The 20,633-nt window shown below is 40.1% G+C and overlaps 1 protein-coding gene across 1 annotated transcript in view; it reads right to left on the bottom strand.

Annotated features, from left to right (window-relative positions):
* Positions 1-438: 438 nt before the first annotated feature.
* The window catches only part of axl (AXL receptor tyrosine kinase), a 218,986-nt gene continuing 198,791 nt past the window's right edge, over positions 439-20,633 (bottom strand). Inside the window, exons 18-20 of the mRNA XM_087984064.1 lie at positions 15,314-15,473; positions 7,686-7,822; positions 439-5,944 (exon numbers count right to left, since the gene is read on the bottom strand). Coding sequence (XP_087840190.1) covers positions 5,524-5,944; positions 7,686-7,822; positions 15,314-15,473 — 718 coding nt within the window. The 3' untranslated portion in view covers positions 439-5,523. The remainder of the gene's footprint in view (positions 5,945-7,685; positions 7,823-15,313; positions 15,474-20,633) is intronic.

The following is a 20,633-nucleotide window of genomic DNA, read 5'->3' as shown; positions in this document are numbered from 1 at the left end:
GTGCTGCTTGACTTGGTCAAATGCGTAATTGCTTGTGTTACTGTAAGAGAAGACTCTTTAAGATAAATTGCTAAAGAACCAGAGGGGTGTTTAGGAGAATGTTAACCGTGCAAATTTAGATCGAGAATGTGTGACTTGAAAAGGCGAGGGGAGGGAGGCAACAGGTGGCAACTTTTAAAAATAAACTGGATAAATGCCTGAAAATTTGATATTTAAAGAGCTGCAAAAGGGGAAATGTGCTGGGGAAAAAGCGACTTCTTTTTTTCCCCCCAGTGAAGAATTGAATTAGCTTTATTGTCACGTACTCAAATGAGTACGGTACTGTGAAATGTTTTTTCAGAGCTCGGCGCTCTACATTCAATCGAGGGCCTCCTCGTGGCCAGTAATTTGAATTACACTTTGTGTCTGTTCAATTCCAGCGATATTTACACATTGGAATGCAATAAAACAAGATTTATTTCATTAAAAAAAAGCAACTCAGATACAGAACAGCATGTGCAACATGAAGGGGCTGGAATTAATTACAGTTTGTATCAAAGTATATACATTGATATTTTAACAAAATCTTTGCAAAACTTATGTAAGAAAGCAACTTCCCTTAAAACGTCACAAATGAACGAGAAGGATTTCGAGCAGTTAACAATCAGCTGGGCTATGCTGTGGACAGGTGGGGAACACTGTGTGTGGATTCAATTTGCAGCCAGTTTCTCTAAACTTTAAAAATCCACCGCTTATGCTGCTTTACACCAAGGATTTACTCTGGAGAAAATAGAGCTTCATGAAGACCAGGCTTGTCAAGAAAAGGGAAACTTCTTTGGAAGTACAAAGTGAAACATGAAAACAATGCTGAAGTGTGTCGTGTCACCGGCTGAACATTGCCAGGCCTTAAGGTTCTACTGATGTGAAAAGCAGGAATTTCTATTAGATAAATTCCTATAAATAATATTAGAAATTGGGAATTGACAAAATTCCCAAAACTGTCGAAAACGAATTACTCCTCAAAAGGCACTTCGACCTCAGTCTTCATCCAACTGCAAGCCCACAAGTCCCTCAATCTGAAATAATTGTTTAAAATGAAGCTTGCTAACCCTGAAATGAGGAACAGTGGGTTTTCCGTTTAAGTTATCCCAGGTCAGCTGGAAGTCACATGTAATGCAGGATTAAACTGGAGCTCGGTGCAGCACAGTACCCACGTCCTTTTTAGCAACAGGGGAGTTAGGCTCCAATTCAATCTGTATCTCAAACCTGAAGTGGACCAACCTTTGTGGACTATATATCCTTGTCACATCTCCAAAGAATGTCTGTCCTGTTTTTAAAAAGTGGAATGTGCCACTACAAGTGTAGGTGAAGTGAATAGAATTGATGTATTTAAGGTGAAATTTGCTAAGCACATGAGGGAGACAGGAATAATATGTTCATACTTTAAGATGATTTGAGTTGCATCTAAAGCAGGCGGGTTGTCTTTACAGGGAATAGCTAAAACAAATTATGGATCACAAACTCAATGTAAAGTAGATGAACTATTATGGGTATGCTGAACCCAAATTTCAATTTCACTACATAGAAACATCAAATGTTGATTATTTTATAGAGAAGTTCTATTTTGTACTTGCTGAGAGTGCCTGAGAAGCTGTGTTAATTAGGGTTTATATTTTTGCATCAATCATGCATCAAAATGAAGAGCATTTGTGTCCAATGCAACAACTCTCAGAACAACACAATTAGAAGCAGTTTGACAGAAAATAAATGACCATCTCTTGTGAAACGAAGCTCTTGTCACTGAAATGTTGAGGAAATTTTCCTTCCTTCAGCTTTCTCTACACATCAGGAAATTGGAATTCATCAGGTGCCAACCCTCCAGGATTCCCTTGGTATCTCCAGATTTGAAGATTAACCTCCAACACATAGCAGAGAAGCATGAGAGAAGGCTCAACATAGCAAGAAAAATAAAATCATTCAATACTTCATATCATATTGATAAAAATGTTGGAACATTGTGAAAGCTCATTTAATTGCGGTCAAGAATATTCCAATGAAATATGAAGAGTCTGATTGCTTTTCAGTGGCCTGAGAATGATCATCCAAAATGTTTGACAATAGTGGTAATGTGATGCCCGGTCTGATGGAAGGATAAAGTGACAGGATAAAGACTGCAGGAATACACCCAGCCAGAGTTGGCAACCGAACATCAGCCTGAATGATTGAAATCATTCATTTTAATGAACCAAGACTCTCAGGCTAAAATGTTTGTGTTCTGAAATGCTCCCCAGTAAGGCTGCTCAAGTAGAATATTTTGCTTCAAGTAAATTATGGTAAAGTCAACAGAAGATTCTGCAATGTTATAAACTCTAATGAATTGCCGTACCAAAGTTGTGCTCTTGTTAGTCTGATAAATTAAAATAATACAAACTCCTACTCCAGATTAGGATTTTCTTTCATCAATTGTGCAAGCATTTCAATCAACCTGTTTAGATATGTTGTGATACACCTTACACATATGCATTCTTGAAGGGTTTGCATTATATGGCTCACAGGCAGGTTTCACTGAACTATTTGGATTTTTACCTCCATTTCTGCCAGCCTCCATGCCTATTACCATTTCTGACTGTGCATACCTTATGAGATTCATTAATTACCAGTTGAATACTTTGAACACAGTCTTGAACATGCTGATTAACATGTAAATAGGGAGCAGTCATTGTACAGTCCAGATTCATAACCTGGGAATTACCAGAGCAATGCTTCCAATATTGATGGTGATGTGAATGTTGTTGCTGATATTCTTTGCGTTTGAGGTCAAATAGGATTCTCATTAGAGCGAACCATTTACAATGGCAATTAACCTTGGATTTAGACACAATCATTAACAACATTATTTTAGGTTGATTTACAGTGAAGATTTTTCCAATGTATCAATGAGTGGAAGATAATATTTGCACACTCAGTTAGTTCAGCTGAGATCATAAATAATCCTGGAGATTAATTGCTCAACTCACTCGGGCCTGAAGGTCGAGCCTAAATTGAGTGCAAAGCATTATGAATGATGAATGATTCTCGATTGTTGATCATTGTGGATCTCGTTTGCATATTACATTAAGAAGGTGATAGCAAGTAATTCTATCTTAAACTTTAGCAAATGAATTGCTCCCTTCATTGATATATGTTTGTCTTGGTGCAGGCAATTCAATGACACCCTGCACCAAGTGTATGGAAACCAAGGCTTTATAAAGAATTAAGTGGCAAACAGTAAATTAATGCACAAAAGTTTAGCTTTTGTTGGGTACTCCTCTTGGGACACTTTCATAAGTATCTCAAGTCTTTCAGTGCAGCATTAACTTGACATCTAATTTCGTGGCTGAAAACAAGGTGCTCTAGTCCCATATCGCAGTTGCCCACAATGAGTAGCTGCTGCTTTACCATTTACAGCTCATTAGAAGTTGCCAGAGGCTGTGCATAGGATTGAAGTGCACTTAGAAATGAATGTTCCATAAAATGCTGTAAACAATTCTGTTCAAATGTGCTTTGCTTGTTAAGACAAATAGCCCAAGGTCCTTTGCCTATGACAGCTTTAATAGGTTGGAGTGGATGGCTCAGTCAGTTCTTCACACTGAAACGAGCTGTCATTGGTTGACCAAAACTTACTCGTTGCATCTGCTTCACTGTAATCCCTGAGGTGGATCTTGAAAATCAGAACTCGACAGGCATTCCCAGGTGATTGCATCTTAATTTTGTAATAGTGCCATGAAGACAAATCTTCCAACCCTTCTGCTACATTACAAAGTCAATTTGCCATCCAGACAATGTTATTCATCACTCATGTATAGAGTGGACACACCTTCTTGAACCAAGATAGTGTGTAAGATTGCAAAGGTGCAGAAAGCTAACTAATATTGAAGAAATTTCCACTGATAAAAGTCAAAGTAGAAAGCCGCAACCCAGCACACATTTATTAGCCTAATATGTAGGCAAAAGAGGTCCAAAATAGTTTTTTACATAGGTTTATTTTTCCTGCAATTTAGTTCTGGTAGCAAAAGAGCTAGTGCATCAATTTTAGCTCTGACACTCTTGCTGAATGACAGGATTCAGAATCAGTGCCTGCTCAAAACTTTGCTGGTCCCAGAAAATGATGCAAAATGCTGACCCAATCATATGATCATCACATTGTTATCACTAAGCAACACCTAATGACTCTTTGTGATGATTGAGAAAGTACCTCCCATAAACAAGGGTGGTCCTGTTCCAATTATACAATGGGGGCAGCTGTATTTAGATTTGCAACATAATTAAAACGAGGTGGAATCATGTCAGTGATAAGCTTAATTAGCTCATTGGCGCATTTAACTTGCTCTATCTGTGGGAAATTGGGGAGCAATCATACATTTTTGATTAGAGATGGTAACAAACTAGCTAGGAAGAGATGGGGAGTTGAAATTAATTTTGCATTAGCATGCTTAAATCGTGGATAAATTTCAACACAATGGAGGCCATAATTTAATGGTATTATCACTGGATTGTTAATCCAGAGACTTAGGTAATGTGCAGTACCTGGGGACTGGAGTTCAGAACCCGCCACGGCAGATGGTGGAATGTGGATTCAGTAAAAAAATCTGACCATAAATGTAGATTGTCGGAAACAACCCATCTGGGTCATTAATGACATTTAGGAAAGGATACTGCCATTCTTTTGGCCTACATGTGACTCTAGGCCCACTGCAATGTGGTTGACCTCTGGACAGTTAGGGCAATAAAGCTGGCCGAGCCAGCAATGCCCTCATCTCCTGAATGAATTTTAAAACGTTGTTTCTAATCATATCCCTGCCATATTCTTTTTAACTTATAACTATTTTAAAAAATAAATTCTGGAAGTGAACTTTTTACTGTAAGTTTTCACATGTAATCCACAAATATTTCAGATTCCCTGTGCTATTGCCGTAGATACTGTGCAGTTAAACACTTCTTTTAGAAATCATGCAACTTTATGGCAACCGTATCCCCTGAATTGGTAACCCTTTGGCCTTTCACCTGCATTACTTTGTTTTCCATTGGGAAGCTGGGTTCAAGAGTGCACTTCTTAGCATATGCATCTCAGATCAGTGATTGCCATGATCAAACGTGATTAAAGCATCAGCATGTACACTATTTGATATCAGCATCCAAGTACTTTTGGACTGAGGCCATTGTGATATGATATTTAGACACTGTATCCCTCCCAACTGTGCTAGATAAAGGGATGAAAAGTGCCCGATAGAAGATAAGTAAGAGAAACTTTGAAATTCATGGCATGCAAGAAATTGGCATGAGGGATGGGTTTGTGGTTAAATTGGTTGGCTGTTTGCACTTTTCCAACTGCTGACTTGCCTTGACTGCAGGACTGTTTTGATGTTATATGGTCAAAGTGACATTGTACATTCTTTTAACAATAGCATGACTTGCAGTCAGTGTCTTTGCTTGGAGATCACTTGAGTGATTATTTGAGGCAAGGTTCCTGGAAACATGAAGTGCCAAGTATCACAGATGGCTCTGTCATTTACATTCTCTCCCACACATTTCTTCCAGCAGGAGGTCCTCTGTCGCTAAACACAGCGGCGAATTGCTACTTAAGGGTACCATTGCCATTGATCGGGCACTCTCATGAGGTGGACATAAAACATAGCGATCAACTGCATTTGACTGGTGGACATCTGCCGATGTTACCACAGGTGCCTTGGAGAACTGTGAGCATGAAGCCTTCAGACTCTCCTCAAGATCACTGCCTCCAACTGCTCCCTGTTCACAGCAGCTGTCTGACCTCCCACGAGCATCCTCCATGTTGACGTAGAGAATCTCCTCTGGGTCTGAAGAGGGTGGCAGGTCTTCCACAATCTTCTCTAGTTGACAGCAGATGATCTCGAAAGTTGGCCGCTCTCTTGGGTTCAATTGCCAGCAGTAGTACATCAGCTCATACCTGACAAAAGGATGTAAAAGAAATTGAGTGTCTTTGTGCATTAAACTCTCTTACAAATTTACAATCCAATCAGATATTTTAACAGCAGAGTCAAAGGGTATTTGGTTCATTGTCCCAAAAGAACTCCCGCTAAATGGCATATTTACATACTTCTGAAGTTTCTTCTTCTCAGTTGCTTTTTCCCATTCTGAAAGTTTTAATAAATTCCACTCTTAACACCTATTTTTAAAAATACATTCTAAGTGGTAACCATTACAATGAGAAATTGTTTTGACCTATCCAGGCAATATTAGCAAAATCAAACTTCTTAATCTGTTCCAAAGCACTAGACATGTACCTTCATTGTCTTGGAGAAAGTGAGGACTGAAGATGCTGGAGATCAGAGCTTAAAAATGTGTTGCTGGAAAAGCGCAGCAGGTCAGGCAGCATCAAAGGAACAGGAGAATCGACGTTTTGGGCATAAGCCCTTCTTCAGGAATGAGGAGGGTGTGCACACCCTGAAGAAGGGCTTATGCGCGAAACGTCGATTCTCCTGTTCCTTTGATGCTGCCTGACCTGCTGCGCTTTTCCAGCAACACATTTTTAAGCACCTTCATTGTCTTCCCTATCTGGTGTATTATACTTTGCATTCTTGGCAATATCACTTTCCCCTGTAGTCTGGTTGAGAGGGAGAGTTATTGATGGGTGGACTGTGACAAATAATGCTCACTGAATGAGATGGGAACAAATGGGATGGCATCCAGTTCATGTCTTCAGTTTTTAGTAACTAACCATGATTTTGGATGTAAATTCATGGCATGACATTCTTCCTTTTCAGATAATAAACCCATTTTCTCATGAGAAAGCTTCTTGTGTCTCCAATGCTTCTTTTGCCAATCACCTTAAATCTGTACCCTCTCAGAATCATAAAGCATTGAAGAAGTCTGTCCACGTACCATATCTAAGCTGACCAACAAATACCAACCTATACTAATCCCATTTATCTGCACTTGCGAAATAGCCTATTATGCTCTAGCATTTCAAGTGCTCATCCAGAGGTTTAAATGAGAGAGTACCTCCTCTACCACATTCTCAGGCAGTATATTCCATATTTCTATGGCCTCTGGGTGATAAAGGTGTTCTCAGATCTCTTCTAAACCAATTACTCCTCACATTAAACTTATGTCCTCTCAGCTCACACACATCGACCATGGTGAAAAGACTCTCATGTCTACCCTATCAATGCATCTCAAAATTATGCCCTCTTGTTATTCACCCAGGAGGGTCTGATTGAAGTATATGAAGGCAGGAGGTGGAGAGGGGATTTAAGTAAAATGTTTTCACCCAGACTAAAATGGATTGTCCGGGAGGGTAGCAGTGCAGGTAATCTTTAAGTACTTGGTAAAGCACTTGAAATGTCATAATATTCCAGGCTGCGAACCATGTGCTGGAAAGTGGACATAGTGTAGATTTAATGTAGTTTTGGCAGTACAGAAATATGGGCAGAAGGACCTCTTCTGTGCTGCATGATTCTATAAAACATTTCAGTTTGTTGGAAAAAGTTAATTCAGTAAACAAACTGATAAAACCTTTAGGAAACATTCATCTCTATTGGATACTCTAGAAACATGAATCAAAATGAAATTGAAAATACTACTTAATAAGTAAATTTAGGCAGATACCCATTGCAAAAGGCTTCAGAAAGTCTCAGTTTAGGGAAAATACTGTCTTATCAACATTTATTCATAAAGAGATTCCTTACAGTGCATCCAGACAGTCTGGGGGCTGCTTGAGTCTGTTGCCTTGTCGGAGATAGTCATAGATCTCACTGTTTTCCACACCTGGATACGGAGTTTGCCCACGAGTTGCAATCTCCCACATGGTGACACCATAGGACCACTGGAAGAAGGGAAGAGAACAATTTATACTATGATAGCAAACAAGTTAGAACTTTACTCACATCCCTACATAAGATTCTCAACTTTTCACGGTAATTCAATGGCCCTTCAAAAACTGAGACAACTCTCAGAAAGATGATAGTGTAGTGGGTATTAAGTGTTTGTGTTGGGAACATTGTAAAACAGATGTACACGTGAGTAACATGAGGTCAGAGTAGGAGGATGCTTGTCTGGAATACACTCATGGGCCAGTGCATGGATTTCATTGACTCTCTTTTGAATCTCTTCTGTTTCAAAATGCTTTCATTATATAAGACCGAAGGACTTAGAAACTGGAGTAGGCCATTTGTCCCTTTTAACCTGCTCTGCTATGGCTGATCTGTGGTAGCCTCAACTCCATTTTGTGGTGTACCCCATAACCTTTGACTCCCTTGGCTATTAAAAATATAGCTAGCTGAGCCCCTAAGTCCCAGTCTCCACTACCTCCTTCAAAACTGTCAGAGGGATATATTCTCCTCATTGCTAATGTAAAAGGGAGATTGCTCATTCTACAATTACTGTATATACTTGTGGAAATGTTGATCTCATGTAAAAGTTGAACTTGCTATATTGCTTTATAAACCTCTTACAAAGGAAACTGCATTTTCCCATTCACCTACTTAAACAAAATCGCATTCATTCATTTATACCGGTAACTCTATTCATCGCTCTTTGTTTATTATATTATCCACCCATCCGTCTGTCTGTCCATCCACTTAGCCCACTTAGTTTACTACAGCATGTTTTGATTCATTCTTTCACTCAGACTGGTACTGAGTCTGTCTGTACTTGTGGCACATTCAAAAGTTAATATTGTTAAAAAGTTAATCATTTTAATTGTGCCATGATAAAAGTGAGATATATTAGCTACATATATCTTTAATTCTTTGACAAATTCGTTAATGTTGTAGAAGTTCCTAACATACGAGAGTAAATGGGAGAGGAATGGAAGAACTTGTCAGGAAAGCCGCTTACACATTCAGAATTTAATAAATATTTCATTTTAAGTTTGCTATTATACCAGGCTATGTTGAACAGTGTGATTTTTCAGGATTTCAATGTTAAATTTTTGTGCCGATATGTATAAATAAAATTTATCAGCAATCCCTTCTTGTTTCTTTTGCTTTTATCTGGTATTACCTTTACCGTAATTTATTGTGTTTTTCTTCTTTACCATGATTAGTTGTGTGATCAAATCGACTTCTGTTAATAGTACGGTATTTCAAACTGAAGCATGAATACCTGTGTATTAGTCAATCCTATAAATTGAACCTTTAAAAGTAGTCCAAAAAATTTGACTTTTACATGAGTATATACAGTATGTCCACTAATTTTAATTTCCCTATCTAAAGGAAACACCCTACCTAGTTCATGCAAGATCTTATTTTTTTTTTAGAGAATCACCTTCTTTAAACTGCTAATGCAATTATACTTTTTTCAAATAAGAAGGCTGTTTGTGTGATTGGAGGCCAATGTGCAGTGATGTACTACAGGGATCAGTGCTGGGCCTGTTATTGTTTGCACTAGATATAAACTATGTAGTTAAGAATGTGGGTGGATATGATAAATACATTTGTGGGTGACACAAAGATTGGCTGGGTGGTTCGCAGTGAGGAAGTAGCTGTCAGATTGCAGGAGGATATAAATAAATTAGTAAGATAGGATTTAACCTTGATAAGTATGAGGGTCGCACTTTAGAAAAAGTAAAAAGATAAAGGAGCACTCAATAAATGGTACGAGACTAGGAAGCTTGAAGGATTCTTGAAGTGCATGTCTTCAGATACATGAGGGTGGCAGGGCGGGTTAATACAATAATTAAGGAGGCATACAGGACACTTGTCTTTGTCAGTTGAGGCATAGATTTTAAGAGCAAGAAGGTCGTGTTGGAGTTATACAGGACTTCGATTAGGCCTTAGCTGGAGTGCTGCGCACACTTCTGGTTTCTGCACCATAGTAAGAATTTGACCGCACTGAATGGAGTGCAGAGGATATGCACCAGGTTTTTTAGGATTGAGCACTTTGCTTGGGAAGAGAGGCTAGATAAGCTTGGGCTGTTTTCTTTGGAACAGAGAAGGCTGAGAGGGGATCTGACAGGTGTATAAGATTATGAAGGACCTGGGCAAAATGAATAGAAAGCAGCTGCTTCCTTCGTTGAAGGGTTATGGAGTCATAGAGATCTACATTACATCTAAATTGAGTCTGCTCGACAATTTGATCATGGCCGATGTGTTTGTCAATTCCATTCTCCTGCCTTCTCCCCACAACATGTGATCCCTTTGCTATTCAAGAACCTATCCCTCTCTTTCTTAAATGCACTCAATGACTTGGCCTCCACAGCCTTCTGCAGTGAGTTCCACAGATTCACCATCCTCTGGCTGAAGAAATTCCTCCTTATCTCAGTTCTAAAGAGTTGTCCCTGCACTCTGAGGTTGTGCCTTGGGTCCTAGTCTCTCCAATTAGCGGATGCCTGTTCTCCATGTCCACTCCAACCAGGCCTTTCAGTCTTCAGTGAGATTCCCCTCATCCTTCAAAACTCCAAGTACAGACCCACAGTCCTCAACCACACTTCATTTTAAAAGCCCTTCATCCCCGAGATCATACTTTTAAATCTCCTCTGGACCCCCTCTAATGCTAGCATATTCTTCCTTAGATACAGGATCCAAACCTTCTCTCAATATTCCAAATGTGATCTGACCAAAGCCTTATAACATCCTCAGCAGTACATTTCTGCCCTTGTATTGTAGCCCACTTGAAATGGATGCTGTTATGGACCGGGGTAGACTCCTCAAAACATTTCAAGAATGTAGCTCAGACCCTCACTCTGCTAGTTATTTTAAGCAGGTGTTATTTTAAGTGGATATTCCAGGAGAGATGCCTCTTTTCAAACCATTTAGTTTTAAACAAAACAGAATTTATTTGCAATGTTACCAAATTAAACACCAACAAAAGAGAACAGAATTCAAAATAACCTGTCCGAAAACCCAAAGGGTCATCAATTTAATGCTGTTCCAGATACTTTCCCCATAAACACCCTGTGGCACAAAAGGTAAAATCAAACCCAGTGTCTTACAGGAGAGAAGCCAGAGAGATAATACCAGCCTGGACCTGCTTCTTTGGTTCAGCAATGTTTTCAACACTGCTCTTAAAAACCAAACCAAACTAGATAGAAGCTGAGCTGGGAGAACGGGCCACTCCACTTACATTGTACAAGATTTTTTAAAACTTGAAAGCCTTTTGTCTCAGGCAGCATCTGTTGGATATAATCAAACTTGTCCTAAAACCCTTCAACCCCAGACTTTTCGGAATCTGTGTCCTTTACGACCTCTCTGGGAAAAAAAAAGCCAAGGACAACATAACCATGTTAGGGGAGCAGCATCATCACAACGCTAACATTATATTTGCCTTCCTAATTCCAACTGAATCTGCATGTTAACATTAAGAGAATCCTGAATTAACACCCCCTATGTGCTTCACATTTTCAAAGCTTTTCCCCCTTTAGAAATTAGTCTATTCTTCCTCCCAAAGTGCACAATCCTTCACTTTCCCACATTGTATCTGCCACTTCCCTGCCCACTCGCCTAACTAGTTCAAGTCTTTTTGCAGCTTCCCTGCTTTCTCAACATATCTGTCCTATCTTTTTTGTAATCTGCAAATGTAAACACAATGTCCTCAGTTATTTTGTCCAGATTGTTAAATATATAACATGAATAGTTGTGGTCCCAATGCTGACCCCTGTGGAAATCTATAAGTCACTGGCTGCTATCCTGAAAAAGAGCCCTCCTGTAAATCCATTATCCCCTTCACTGTTAGCAGCCCAACTGCATACTTACTGATCAATCCTCCTACACTGAGGTCTAAATCACAAAAGCAAGGGCCTCAGCCTATAGGAGGCCCAAAATAGACCAACATACAGTTGGAAAAACCAACAGGGCATCATTTTAAGGTTTAAGGCAGGTATTTGAGGAATTTGAGGATTTTTCTTTTCACCCAAAAGGTAGTGGGGTCTGGAATGCACTGCCTGGCCAGATAAGGTCTCACTGGATAAATACAGAAAAACTTCCCTACTTTTGTGTTCTGTTCCTACTCCAATACCTCTAACATTCCATTTGCCTTCCTCATCACTTACCATACCTGCACTCTAATTTTTGTGATTCATGCACCCAGATTCCTCTGTACCACAAAAGTTTGCAATCCCTCTCTACTTGAGTAGCATTCTGTTTCTCTCATTGCTGCTTCCTGCCAAAATGGACAAGTTCACACTTTTCTACATTATGCTCTATCTGCCAGATTTCTGCCCACTCACTCTATCTATCTATATTCATTTGCAGACTACCTATCACCTCTTAGTATGTAGACAAATAAGTTACAAAGTGTTATAGGCAAATTTATTTACCACATATTTGGTCCCTTTATTGACAGATTTTAAACAGTTGAAGCTCCTACACTGGTGTCTGTGGCACTTAAATTGTATCATCTGTAAGCTAATACAGACAGACATACACACCCAAAGGTCAATGTATTATTTACTTTTGCTTTTATTAATCACTTTAAATCACGCAACTATGTCTTTATTTCTTTCCTAATAATGCATTAAAACTGTTTGTGGTGGAATCCCTTTGTGCTAGGTTTGTCTATGATGATGAAATGGACATCAAAGATGTAATTGGTTCTCTTATGGGCCTGAAGAGAGAAGGGCAGATGGGAATATATTGGTCAAACTACAGTATCTTCCTAAAAGTCTGTAAACTGCATTGGAGTGGTGAAGGAACTGCACTACAAATTTTTTCCATGACCATAAATATGCCTTACTACTGCAGCACTAGAGATTAAAAATAATACCCCAAAGAGCCACTTGTGTTCTTCAAGCAGTACCTAGAAAAGAGAGGCCAGACAAATAGCGGTGATGGCTTTTAAAAGATAGTGATGTAATTAAAGGCAATTGAAGAGCCCAAATTCAGGTATTAACTAATATAACACACAATCATAGTATGGGAAAAATACAAAGCAAGACTTCAAAACTAAGTCTGAGTGCAGCAATTAAGTGGTTTAATTATCTGAACTGAGGATGCACCAGGATCAACCAGCTGAGAAAGGCCAATGTTTGCCAGATTTCTAACAATCAGTGGCATTGCAGATATGTACTATCACTTGATATAAAGGTGTAGGTCATTAACTGAAATGGTATCAAAGTTATGTATGTAATTGATAACTGGGCAATAACTTTAAAACCAAATAAAGGGGTTTTACACAGCTTGCCAATTAAAAAGCAAAGACCCATCCATCACACTCTATAATTCAATGCTTTCTCCGCACTGATGTATAACTCCCTACGCAATGTGCTGCTACTTATCCTGTGCACTAACTTATGATGTGGTACTTTGTAAAATGCCTTTTGGAAATCCAAACAAACTATGTCTACCAATTCCCACTGTCCGCTGTGCATGTCACTTGAAGAAAAAGCTTTAAAATGTTAAACATGATTTCACATTGCCAAGTTAGCTCTGTTTTATCACATTTTGATTTTTTAAGTATCCGCCATAACTGTCTTAATAATGGACTCTCGCAACTTTGCTATGAAAGAGGGAAATAATTGCGACATCTTTAAAAATGTCCATATTACAGAGGAGGTGGTACTGGAATTCTTAAAATGCATGAAGGTGGACAAGTACCCGGGACCTGACCAGATATACCCTAGAACTCTGGGAAGCAAGGGAAGTGATTGCAAGACTCCTTGCTGAGATCTTTTGTAAGATTGATAGCCACAAGTGAGGTGCTGGAAGACTGTAGGTTGGCTAATGTGGTGCCACTATTTAAGAAAGGTGGTAAGGAATAACCAGGGGTTATAGATTGGTGAGCCTGACATTGCTGGTGGGCAAGTTGTTGAAGGAAGTCCTGAGGGACAGGATTTACATGTACTTGGAAGGTCAAGAACTGATTAGAGATAGTCAACATGGCTTTATGCATGGGCAATTATGTCTCACTAACTTGATTGAGTTTTCTGAAGAAGTATCAAAGAGGATTGATGAGGGCAGAGTGGTGGTCATGATCTATATGACTTTAGAAAGTCCCTTATGGTAGGCTGATTAGCAAGGCTGGATCACATGGTATACAGGGAGAACTATCCATTTGGATACAGAACTAGTTGGAAGGTAAAAGACAGAGGATGGTGATGGAGGATTCCTTTTCGGACTGAAGCCTATGACCAGTGGTGTGCCACAAGGATTGGTGCTGGGTCCAGTGCTTTTCTTCATTTATAAAAATGACTTCGATGTGAACACAGGAGGTTTGGTTAGTAAGTTTGCAGATGACACCGAAATTGGAGGTGTAGTAGTAGACAGCAAAGATTACCTCAAAGTACAACAGGATCTTGATCAGATGGGTCACTGGGCTAAGGAGTGGCAGGTGAAGTTTAATTTAGATAAATGCGAGGTGCTGCATTTTGGAAAGGCAAATTATACACCTAATGGTAACGTCTTGGGGGAGTGTTGCTGAATAAGGAGACCTTCGAGTGCAAGTTCAGAATTCCTTGAAAGTGGAATCGGAGGTAGATAGGATAGTGAAGGCAGTGTTTGGTATGCTTTCCTTTATTGGTCAGTTGCTGAGGTATGGGAGTTAGGAGGTCATGAGATGGCTGTACAGGACATTGGTGAGGCCACTTTTGGAATGCTGTGTCCAATCTGGTCTCCCTGCTATGGGGAGGATGTTGTCAAACTTGAGAGGGTTCAGAAAAGATTTACAAGGATGTTGCCAGGATTGGAGGGTTTGAGCTATAGGGAGAGGCTGAACAGACTGGGGCTGTTTTCCCTGCAGTGTCCTTATCAAAGGTGAACTTATAGAGGCTTATAAAATCATGAAGGACATGGAGAAGGTGAATAGACAAGTTATTTTCTTTGGGGTGGGAGAGTCCAAAACTAGAGGGCACAGGTTGAATTTGAGAAGGGAAAAGTTTAAAAGGGACCTAAGGGGTAACTTTTACACACAGGTGGTGGTGGTGGCTGTATGGAATGACCTGCCAGAGAAAGTGGTGGAGGCAGTACAATTACAACATTTAAAAGGTATCTGGATGGTTATATGACTAGGAGGGGTTTGGAGTGATATGGGAAAAATGTATGCAAATGATTTTAGTTTAATTTGGGATTTCTGGTCGGTATGGACAAGGTGGACCAAAGGGTCTGCTTCCGTGTTATACATCTCTATGACTCTACGACTCTAAGTAGAATACATCCTGCCTCTCTCCTTGTATATGGATTCTATATTTCCCATTTTCTAAATTGATGGATATCTCTACCAGCTCAATCATTGGAAGCAGTCACCATGGCCATGAAGTACACCATTTGCAAGACGCAACACATTCCCAAAACTCCTTTAACCAGAAAGGTGAAACGTCTATACTTCATTTCAAATTACATTGTCCTCAGACCTTTGGAAGGATTTCAGAACTCAGATCACTTACCACATCACTTTTGGTTGTGTAAACTCTATCTGCTAGACTTTCAATTGCAATCCACTTTACTGGCATTTTTGAGATCCGGCCTTGTCGATAGTAATCTCCATTGTAGATTTTTTTGGACAAGCCAAAGTCAGCCACGCAGACATTCATGTTTTCATTTAACCTGCAATAAGAAAGACATTGCTTTAAAATAATAGCAACACATCAAACCTCCTGCCTCTGATCTCCCTTCGTCCAGAAATGTAAACTCTTTTTGTCACCATTTTCCTAACTTCTGCCAAGTCTTGTTTAAACATCATTCTGGCCAATTCCATTGCAGGGGCACATTGTCACTCCCAAAAATGTTGCGCAACCAGGTCGGCTTCATCATGATTCACTGTTTGCCACCATCAGGGGAGTCATGAATCATAGCTTGAATTTGGGAATCTTTTGAAAAGCAAATTCAAAACATCTTGCCCTTTCCTCCATTTCCTTTCCATTCCCCCTATGTTCGTGCTTTGCTAAATAATTTCTCTCACCCCCATGGCCCCTTATAGTCTCATGCCAACTCATTTCCCCACACAAACAGCCATTGACCCTCATACCCTCTTTGCTAACTAATGGTCTAACTCTTCAGACAATACGCACTATATTGAAAGTCAGTGATTCCTACAGTAATAATGGTATGTGCGGAACCATTCAGAAAAGAAAGTCATCACATCATCTTCTGAGAAATCTGCTCTTCCTACAACCCAATAAAAACGTTAATCAAATATAGCACTAAAGTAGCAATAGCAGAAGCTTCAAACACATCATACCTCTTCAGTTCTCAAATGACAGTTAAGACATTGACAAAAGTGATTACAAAGAAAATTCTAAATAACCTCAATCAAGCAAAGTCTACAGTTTCAAACAGATGAGAATCCCTGTAGTGAAAATCCTTTCGCATCAAAGCTGTCGATTCAGCATGGCACAGTGGCATGGAGGATACTGGGTGCCTTTGATTGGCTAAGCGCTGCCATGAGAGACTGGGGTGGGGTCAGTAAGAGCACATTAAGTGGTGTTGAGTTGGCGTGGATGGCATGCAGAGTCATGGGGAAGGGAGGAGATGATGTCGGAATGAGGGGTGAAGGCCTAAGAGACTTCATTTCAACTGGAATAAAGTCCTAGAGAACTGAGGTTCGTCTTTAAACAAACCTGTCTTGGCATCAGCATGTTGCTGGTGACTCCAGAGCTAGCAGGTTCATACCCACGACACTGCACCCGTTGTGAAATTTCAGATTCAAGCTACCCATCTTGGAAACCAAAAATTGACCCTAATGCCACCTTAGTTTAAATGCTCCTTAAACCCTTGTTTTTGAGCAGGACATCTGTCGTAATTCTCTCTTCTCCTTATACAGCACATGTCAATATTGTCTGTAAAACCCCTCTACAGTTATTCAAACTCAAAACAAAAAGAAAATTAAATTTGTTTTTGTTTTACTAGCGCGGCACAGTGGCTCAGTGGTTAGCACTGTTGCCAGGGATTGGGTTCAATTCCACCCTCGGGCAACTGTCAGTGTGGAGTTCGCACATTCACCCCATGCCTGCATGCATTTCCTCCGGGTGCTCCGGTTTTCTCCCACAGTACAAAGATGTGCAGGTTAGGTGGATTGGCTAAATTGCCTAAAGTGTCCAGGGATGTGCAGGCTAGGTGGATTGGCCATGGGAAATGTAGGGTTCCAAAGATAGGAAGGGGTTAGAGGGGGGTGTTATTTGGAGGGTTAGTGTGGACTCAATGGGCCAAATGGCCTGTTTCCACACCAGGGGTTCTATAATTCTAGCTTTGTTACAATATTGTAAAACGTACTTTGCCATTTATACAATTACTTTTTCTTTACTTCAAGTTTTATTCACATTTGCTTACATTAACTGAAGTTATAAAAACTCATATAAGCAACCATGACTTTGAAGTATTTCAAAAACACTTAAAAACCTCCATTACATTCCAAAGCTGCTGGACGTTAATAAGTGTTCCTGCCAATGCTGACATCAAAGACTATATGGCCTCTGCTTCTGAGCCACATCTGAAACTCATGGCTCACTTTGTGGCTGACTGTGTTCTGCAGTTTGGACGAGATAGAGTAATAGACCCTTCAGTCCAACTCATCCATGCCAGCCAGATATCCTAAATCAATCCAAGACACCCCGAAAGCTCAAATGAAAAAAAGATAAATCACAAGCTGCATTGTATGTCTAATCGCTGACTGCAAGTCTTTGGCTATAACTCTATGCATCAGGAGTGAGATTAAGATTTTCAAGGATGTCAGGGAAGTGAGACAATGATTTCAGGACATCGGGGGGGGGGGAGGGGGGAAGATTAGGAGCTTCCAGGACATCAGAGAAGTGAGACCAAGAATGTTTTGGACTGTCAGGGAAATTAGAACAGGAATGTTTGGAATATCATGGGGAATGGAAATAGGATTTTTCAGAACATTTTGGGAGTGAGACCAGGACGTTATGGGAATATTATTGAAACGAGTAGAAGGCAGTTGCATTCCCAAATCTGCTCCTTAATGATTGATTCCAACAAGAGATGTAAAAGATGTTTCCCAAAATTGGAGTGGAGTAGCACTGCAGCGTGCGGGCTCCTGCCCAGAGCTCATCTACTCTGTCCACTTTTACATTTTTTTTGTCCTTTCCCTGTTTTGTTTCCTTAATTAATCTAGTGACCCTCTGTGGGTGACTGTTGGCTTCGAGGTGTCAAACAATGTAAGATTTCTTCCCAGTGGCTGTGGGGGAGGAAGTCCACTTGGGTGCAGCACAGTGGAAATTGAGCCCAGCGTGGGGAAGACCAAGAGAGTGAGCCAGCATGGGGGACAGTGAGAGAGTATGGAGGTGATTGAGCTAGCACGGGGGACGGTGAGAGGGTGTGGTGGAGAGCGAGTCAGCACGGGGGAGGTTGAATCCTTGTAGGGAATGCGAGCTCAGCGTGGCTCAGCACTTAAGAAGGGACTGTCATATTGAATTGTCAACTTTGTTTCCTTATTTTTCTACATTGTACCTAAAATTTTGTAGTTAGGTACCTTTGTACTTAAGATGGAGCCTGGAATGTCAACTTATTGCATTCCTGTATCCCTATTCTTGAGTACACGTGACAATAAAATCTAACTCTAATTCTAACCTAAACTAATCGGCTTTTTGCCTCCCTCTGTTTTGATTTGGGGTGTTACACTGGCTGTTTTCCATTCCATGGTACTTCTCCAGAACCCAAAAATTATACTAATGCCTCCACTATCTCTGTAGCTACTTTTAGGATCCTAGGGTGCAAACCATCAAGACCAGGGACTTACCAGTCTTTAGCCTCATTACTTTTCTAATACTGATAGTGATGGTACTTAATTTCTCCCATGTCTTTGTTAGTATTAATGGGATGTTTGAAGTGTCTTCCACTAAAAGGACTGATACAAAATATCTCATAGAATAGAATAGAATCCTTACAGTGTGGAAGCACATCATTCAGCCCATCAAGCCTACACTGACCATCCAAAGAACCTCCCACCCCCTCTCCAACCTATACTTGTAACCTTGCATCACCCACAGCTAATCGAGCTGACCTACACATTCCTGGTTACTATAGGCTATTTAACATGGCCAATCCATCTAACGTGCATATCTTTGGACTGTGGGAGGAAACCGGAGTACCCGAAGGAAACCCACGCAGACATGGGCAGAATGTGCAAACTCCACACACAGTCGTCCAAGGGTGGAATCAAACCCAGGTCACTAGCGCTGTGAGGCAGTAGTGCTAACCACTGAGCCACTGCGCTACCTTCTGTTTTAACTCCTCAGCCATTTCCTTGTTCCCCATAGCTATCTCTGTATATTTAATTTCTAAAGGGCTTCACTTTGACCTCTCTCTTCCTTTTCATACACTTAAAGAAGCTCTTATTGTCAGTTTTTACATTCCTTGCTAGTTTGGCTCCAATTTATTTTCTCTCTCTTTATTACCCTCTTAATTCTCCTTTTTCTGGATTCCAAATTTATCCCAGTTTTCAGGGCAATTGCTGATCTTTTTGTCATTTTTCTTCCAACTTTATATGCTCCTGAACTTCCTTGGTTAGCCATAGTTAATTTATCCCTCTCTTAAAGTCTTTCCTTCTTACTGAGATATATATTTTAATGAGTCATGAAGTACCTCCTTAAATATCTGCTACTGCTTGCTTATTGTCTTTCCTGCTAATCTCTCTGCCCAATCCACCTCGGATAATTCCATCCTCATTTTATTGTGATTCTCTTTACTTAAGTTAAACACAGTTACTTCTGACCCAAGTTTCTCCCACTCAAATTGAATACTAAATTGTAATATGTTATGATCGCTACTTCCTCAGGGATCTTCTACTCAGAGATCATTTATTAAGCTTGCTTTATTACCTTTTACCAGACCCAGGATTGACTGTTCCCTGCTTGGCTTCATGGTATATTACTCTAGGAAACTAACCTTACAAATTGCACTCTACAAATTCATCGACATAGCTATCCTTTGCAACTTGATTGACTCAATCAACATGCAGATTAAAGCCACCCATAATTATTGCAATATTCCTTTTACATACTCCTATTAATTGTTATTTTACACCCTTTCCCACAGTGTGGCTACTGTTTGGAGAGTATACCCTACTTCTAACAGTGTCTTCTTTCCTTTGCTATGACTTACTCCTGCCCAAATGGAGTCTGCATCATCTGAATCTGTATTATCTCTCTCAACTGTCCACATTTCATCTCTCATTAACAAAGCTTCTCCCCTCCTGTCTTTCTAAAAGGTTTAATATCCCGAAATGTTAAGTTTCCAGATTTGATCTCCTGTTAACCATGTTTCCATAATGGCTATGAAATCATATCTATTTACATCAATTTTCACTGTTCCTTCTTATTCCAAAAGTTTTGTGCATTAAGATACAAAGTTTCTAAGGCTTGCCATTTTATTATTTTTAATTATCTTAATTTCTCTTTGCACTGTGGTCCCATTTGCCCCTCGCCATGATTTCATGAGTGTGACTATGTGGCTTGACTTGTCTGTTGGGCATCTCTCCCATAGAACATAGAAGAATACAGCGCAGTACAGGCCCTTTGGCCCTTGATGTTGCGCCGATCCAAGCCCACCTAACCTACACTAGCCCACTATCCTGTCCAATGCCCACTTAAATCCCCATAAAGAGGGAGAGTCCACCACTGCTACTGGCAGGGCATTCCATGAACTCACGACTCGCTGAGTAAAGAACCTACCCCTAACATCTGTCCTATACCTATACCTACCACCCCTTAATTTAAAGCTATGCCCCCTCATAATAGCTGACTCCATACG

This window comes from Chiloscyllium plagiosum, unplaced genomic scaffold (genome assembly GCF_037043375.1).
Source record: "Chiloscyllium plagiosum isolate Xiang-an unplaced genomic scaffold, Cpla_swu_hap1 HiC_scaffold_47, whole genome shotgun sequence".
NCBI classification, from domain to species: Eukaryota; Metazoa; Chordata; class Chondrichthyes; order Orectolobiformes; family Hemiscylliidae; genus Chiloscyllium; species Chiloscyllium plagiosum.
This window is presented reverse-complemented; position numbering and strand designations above follow the sequence as displayed.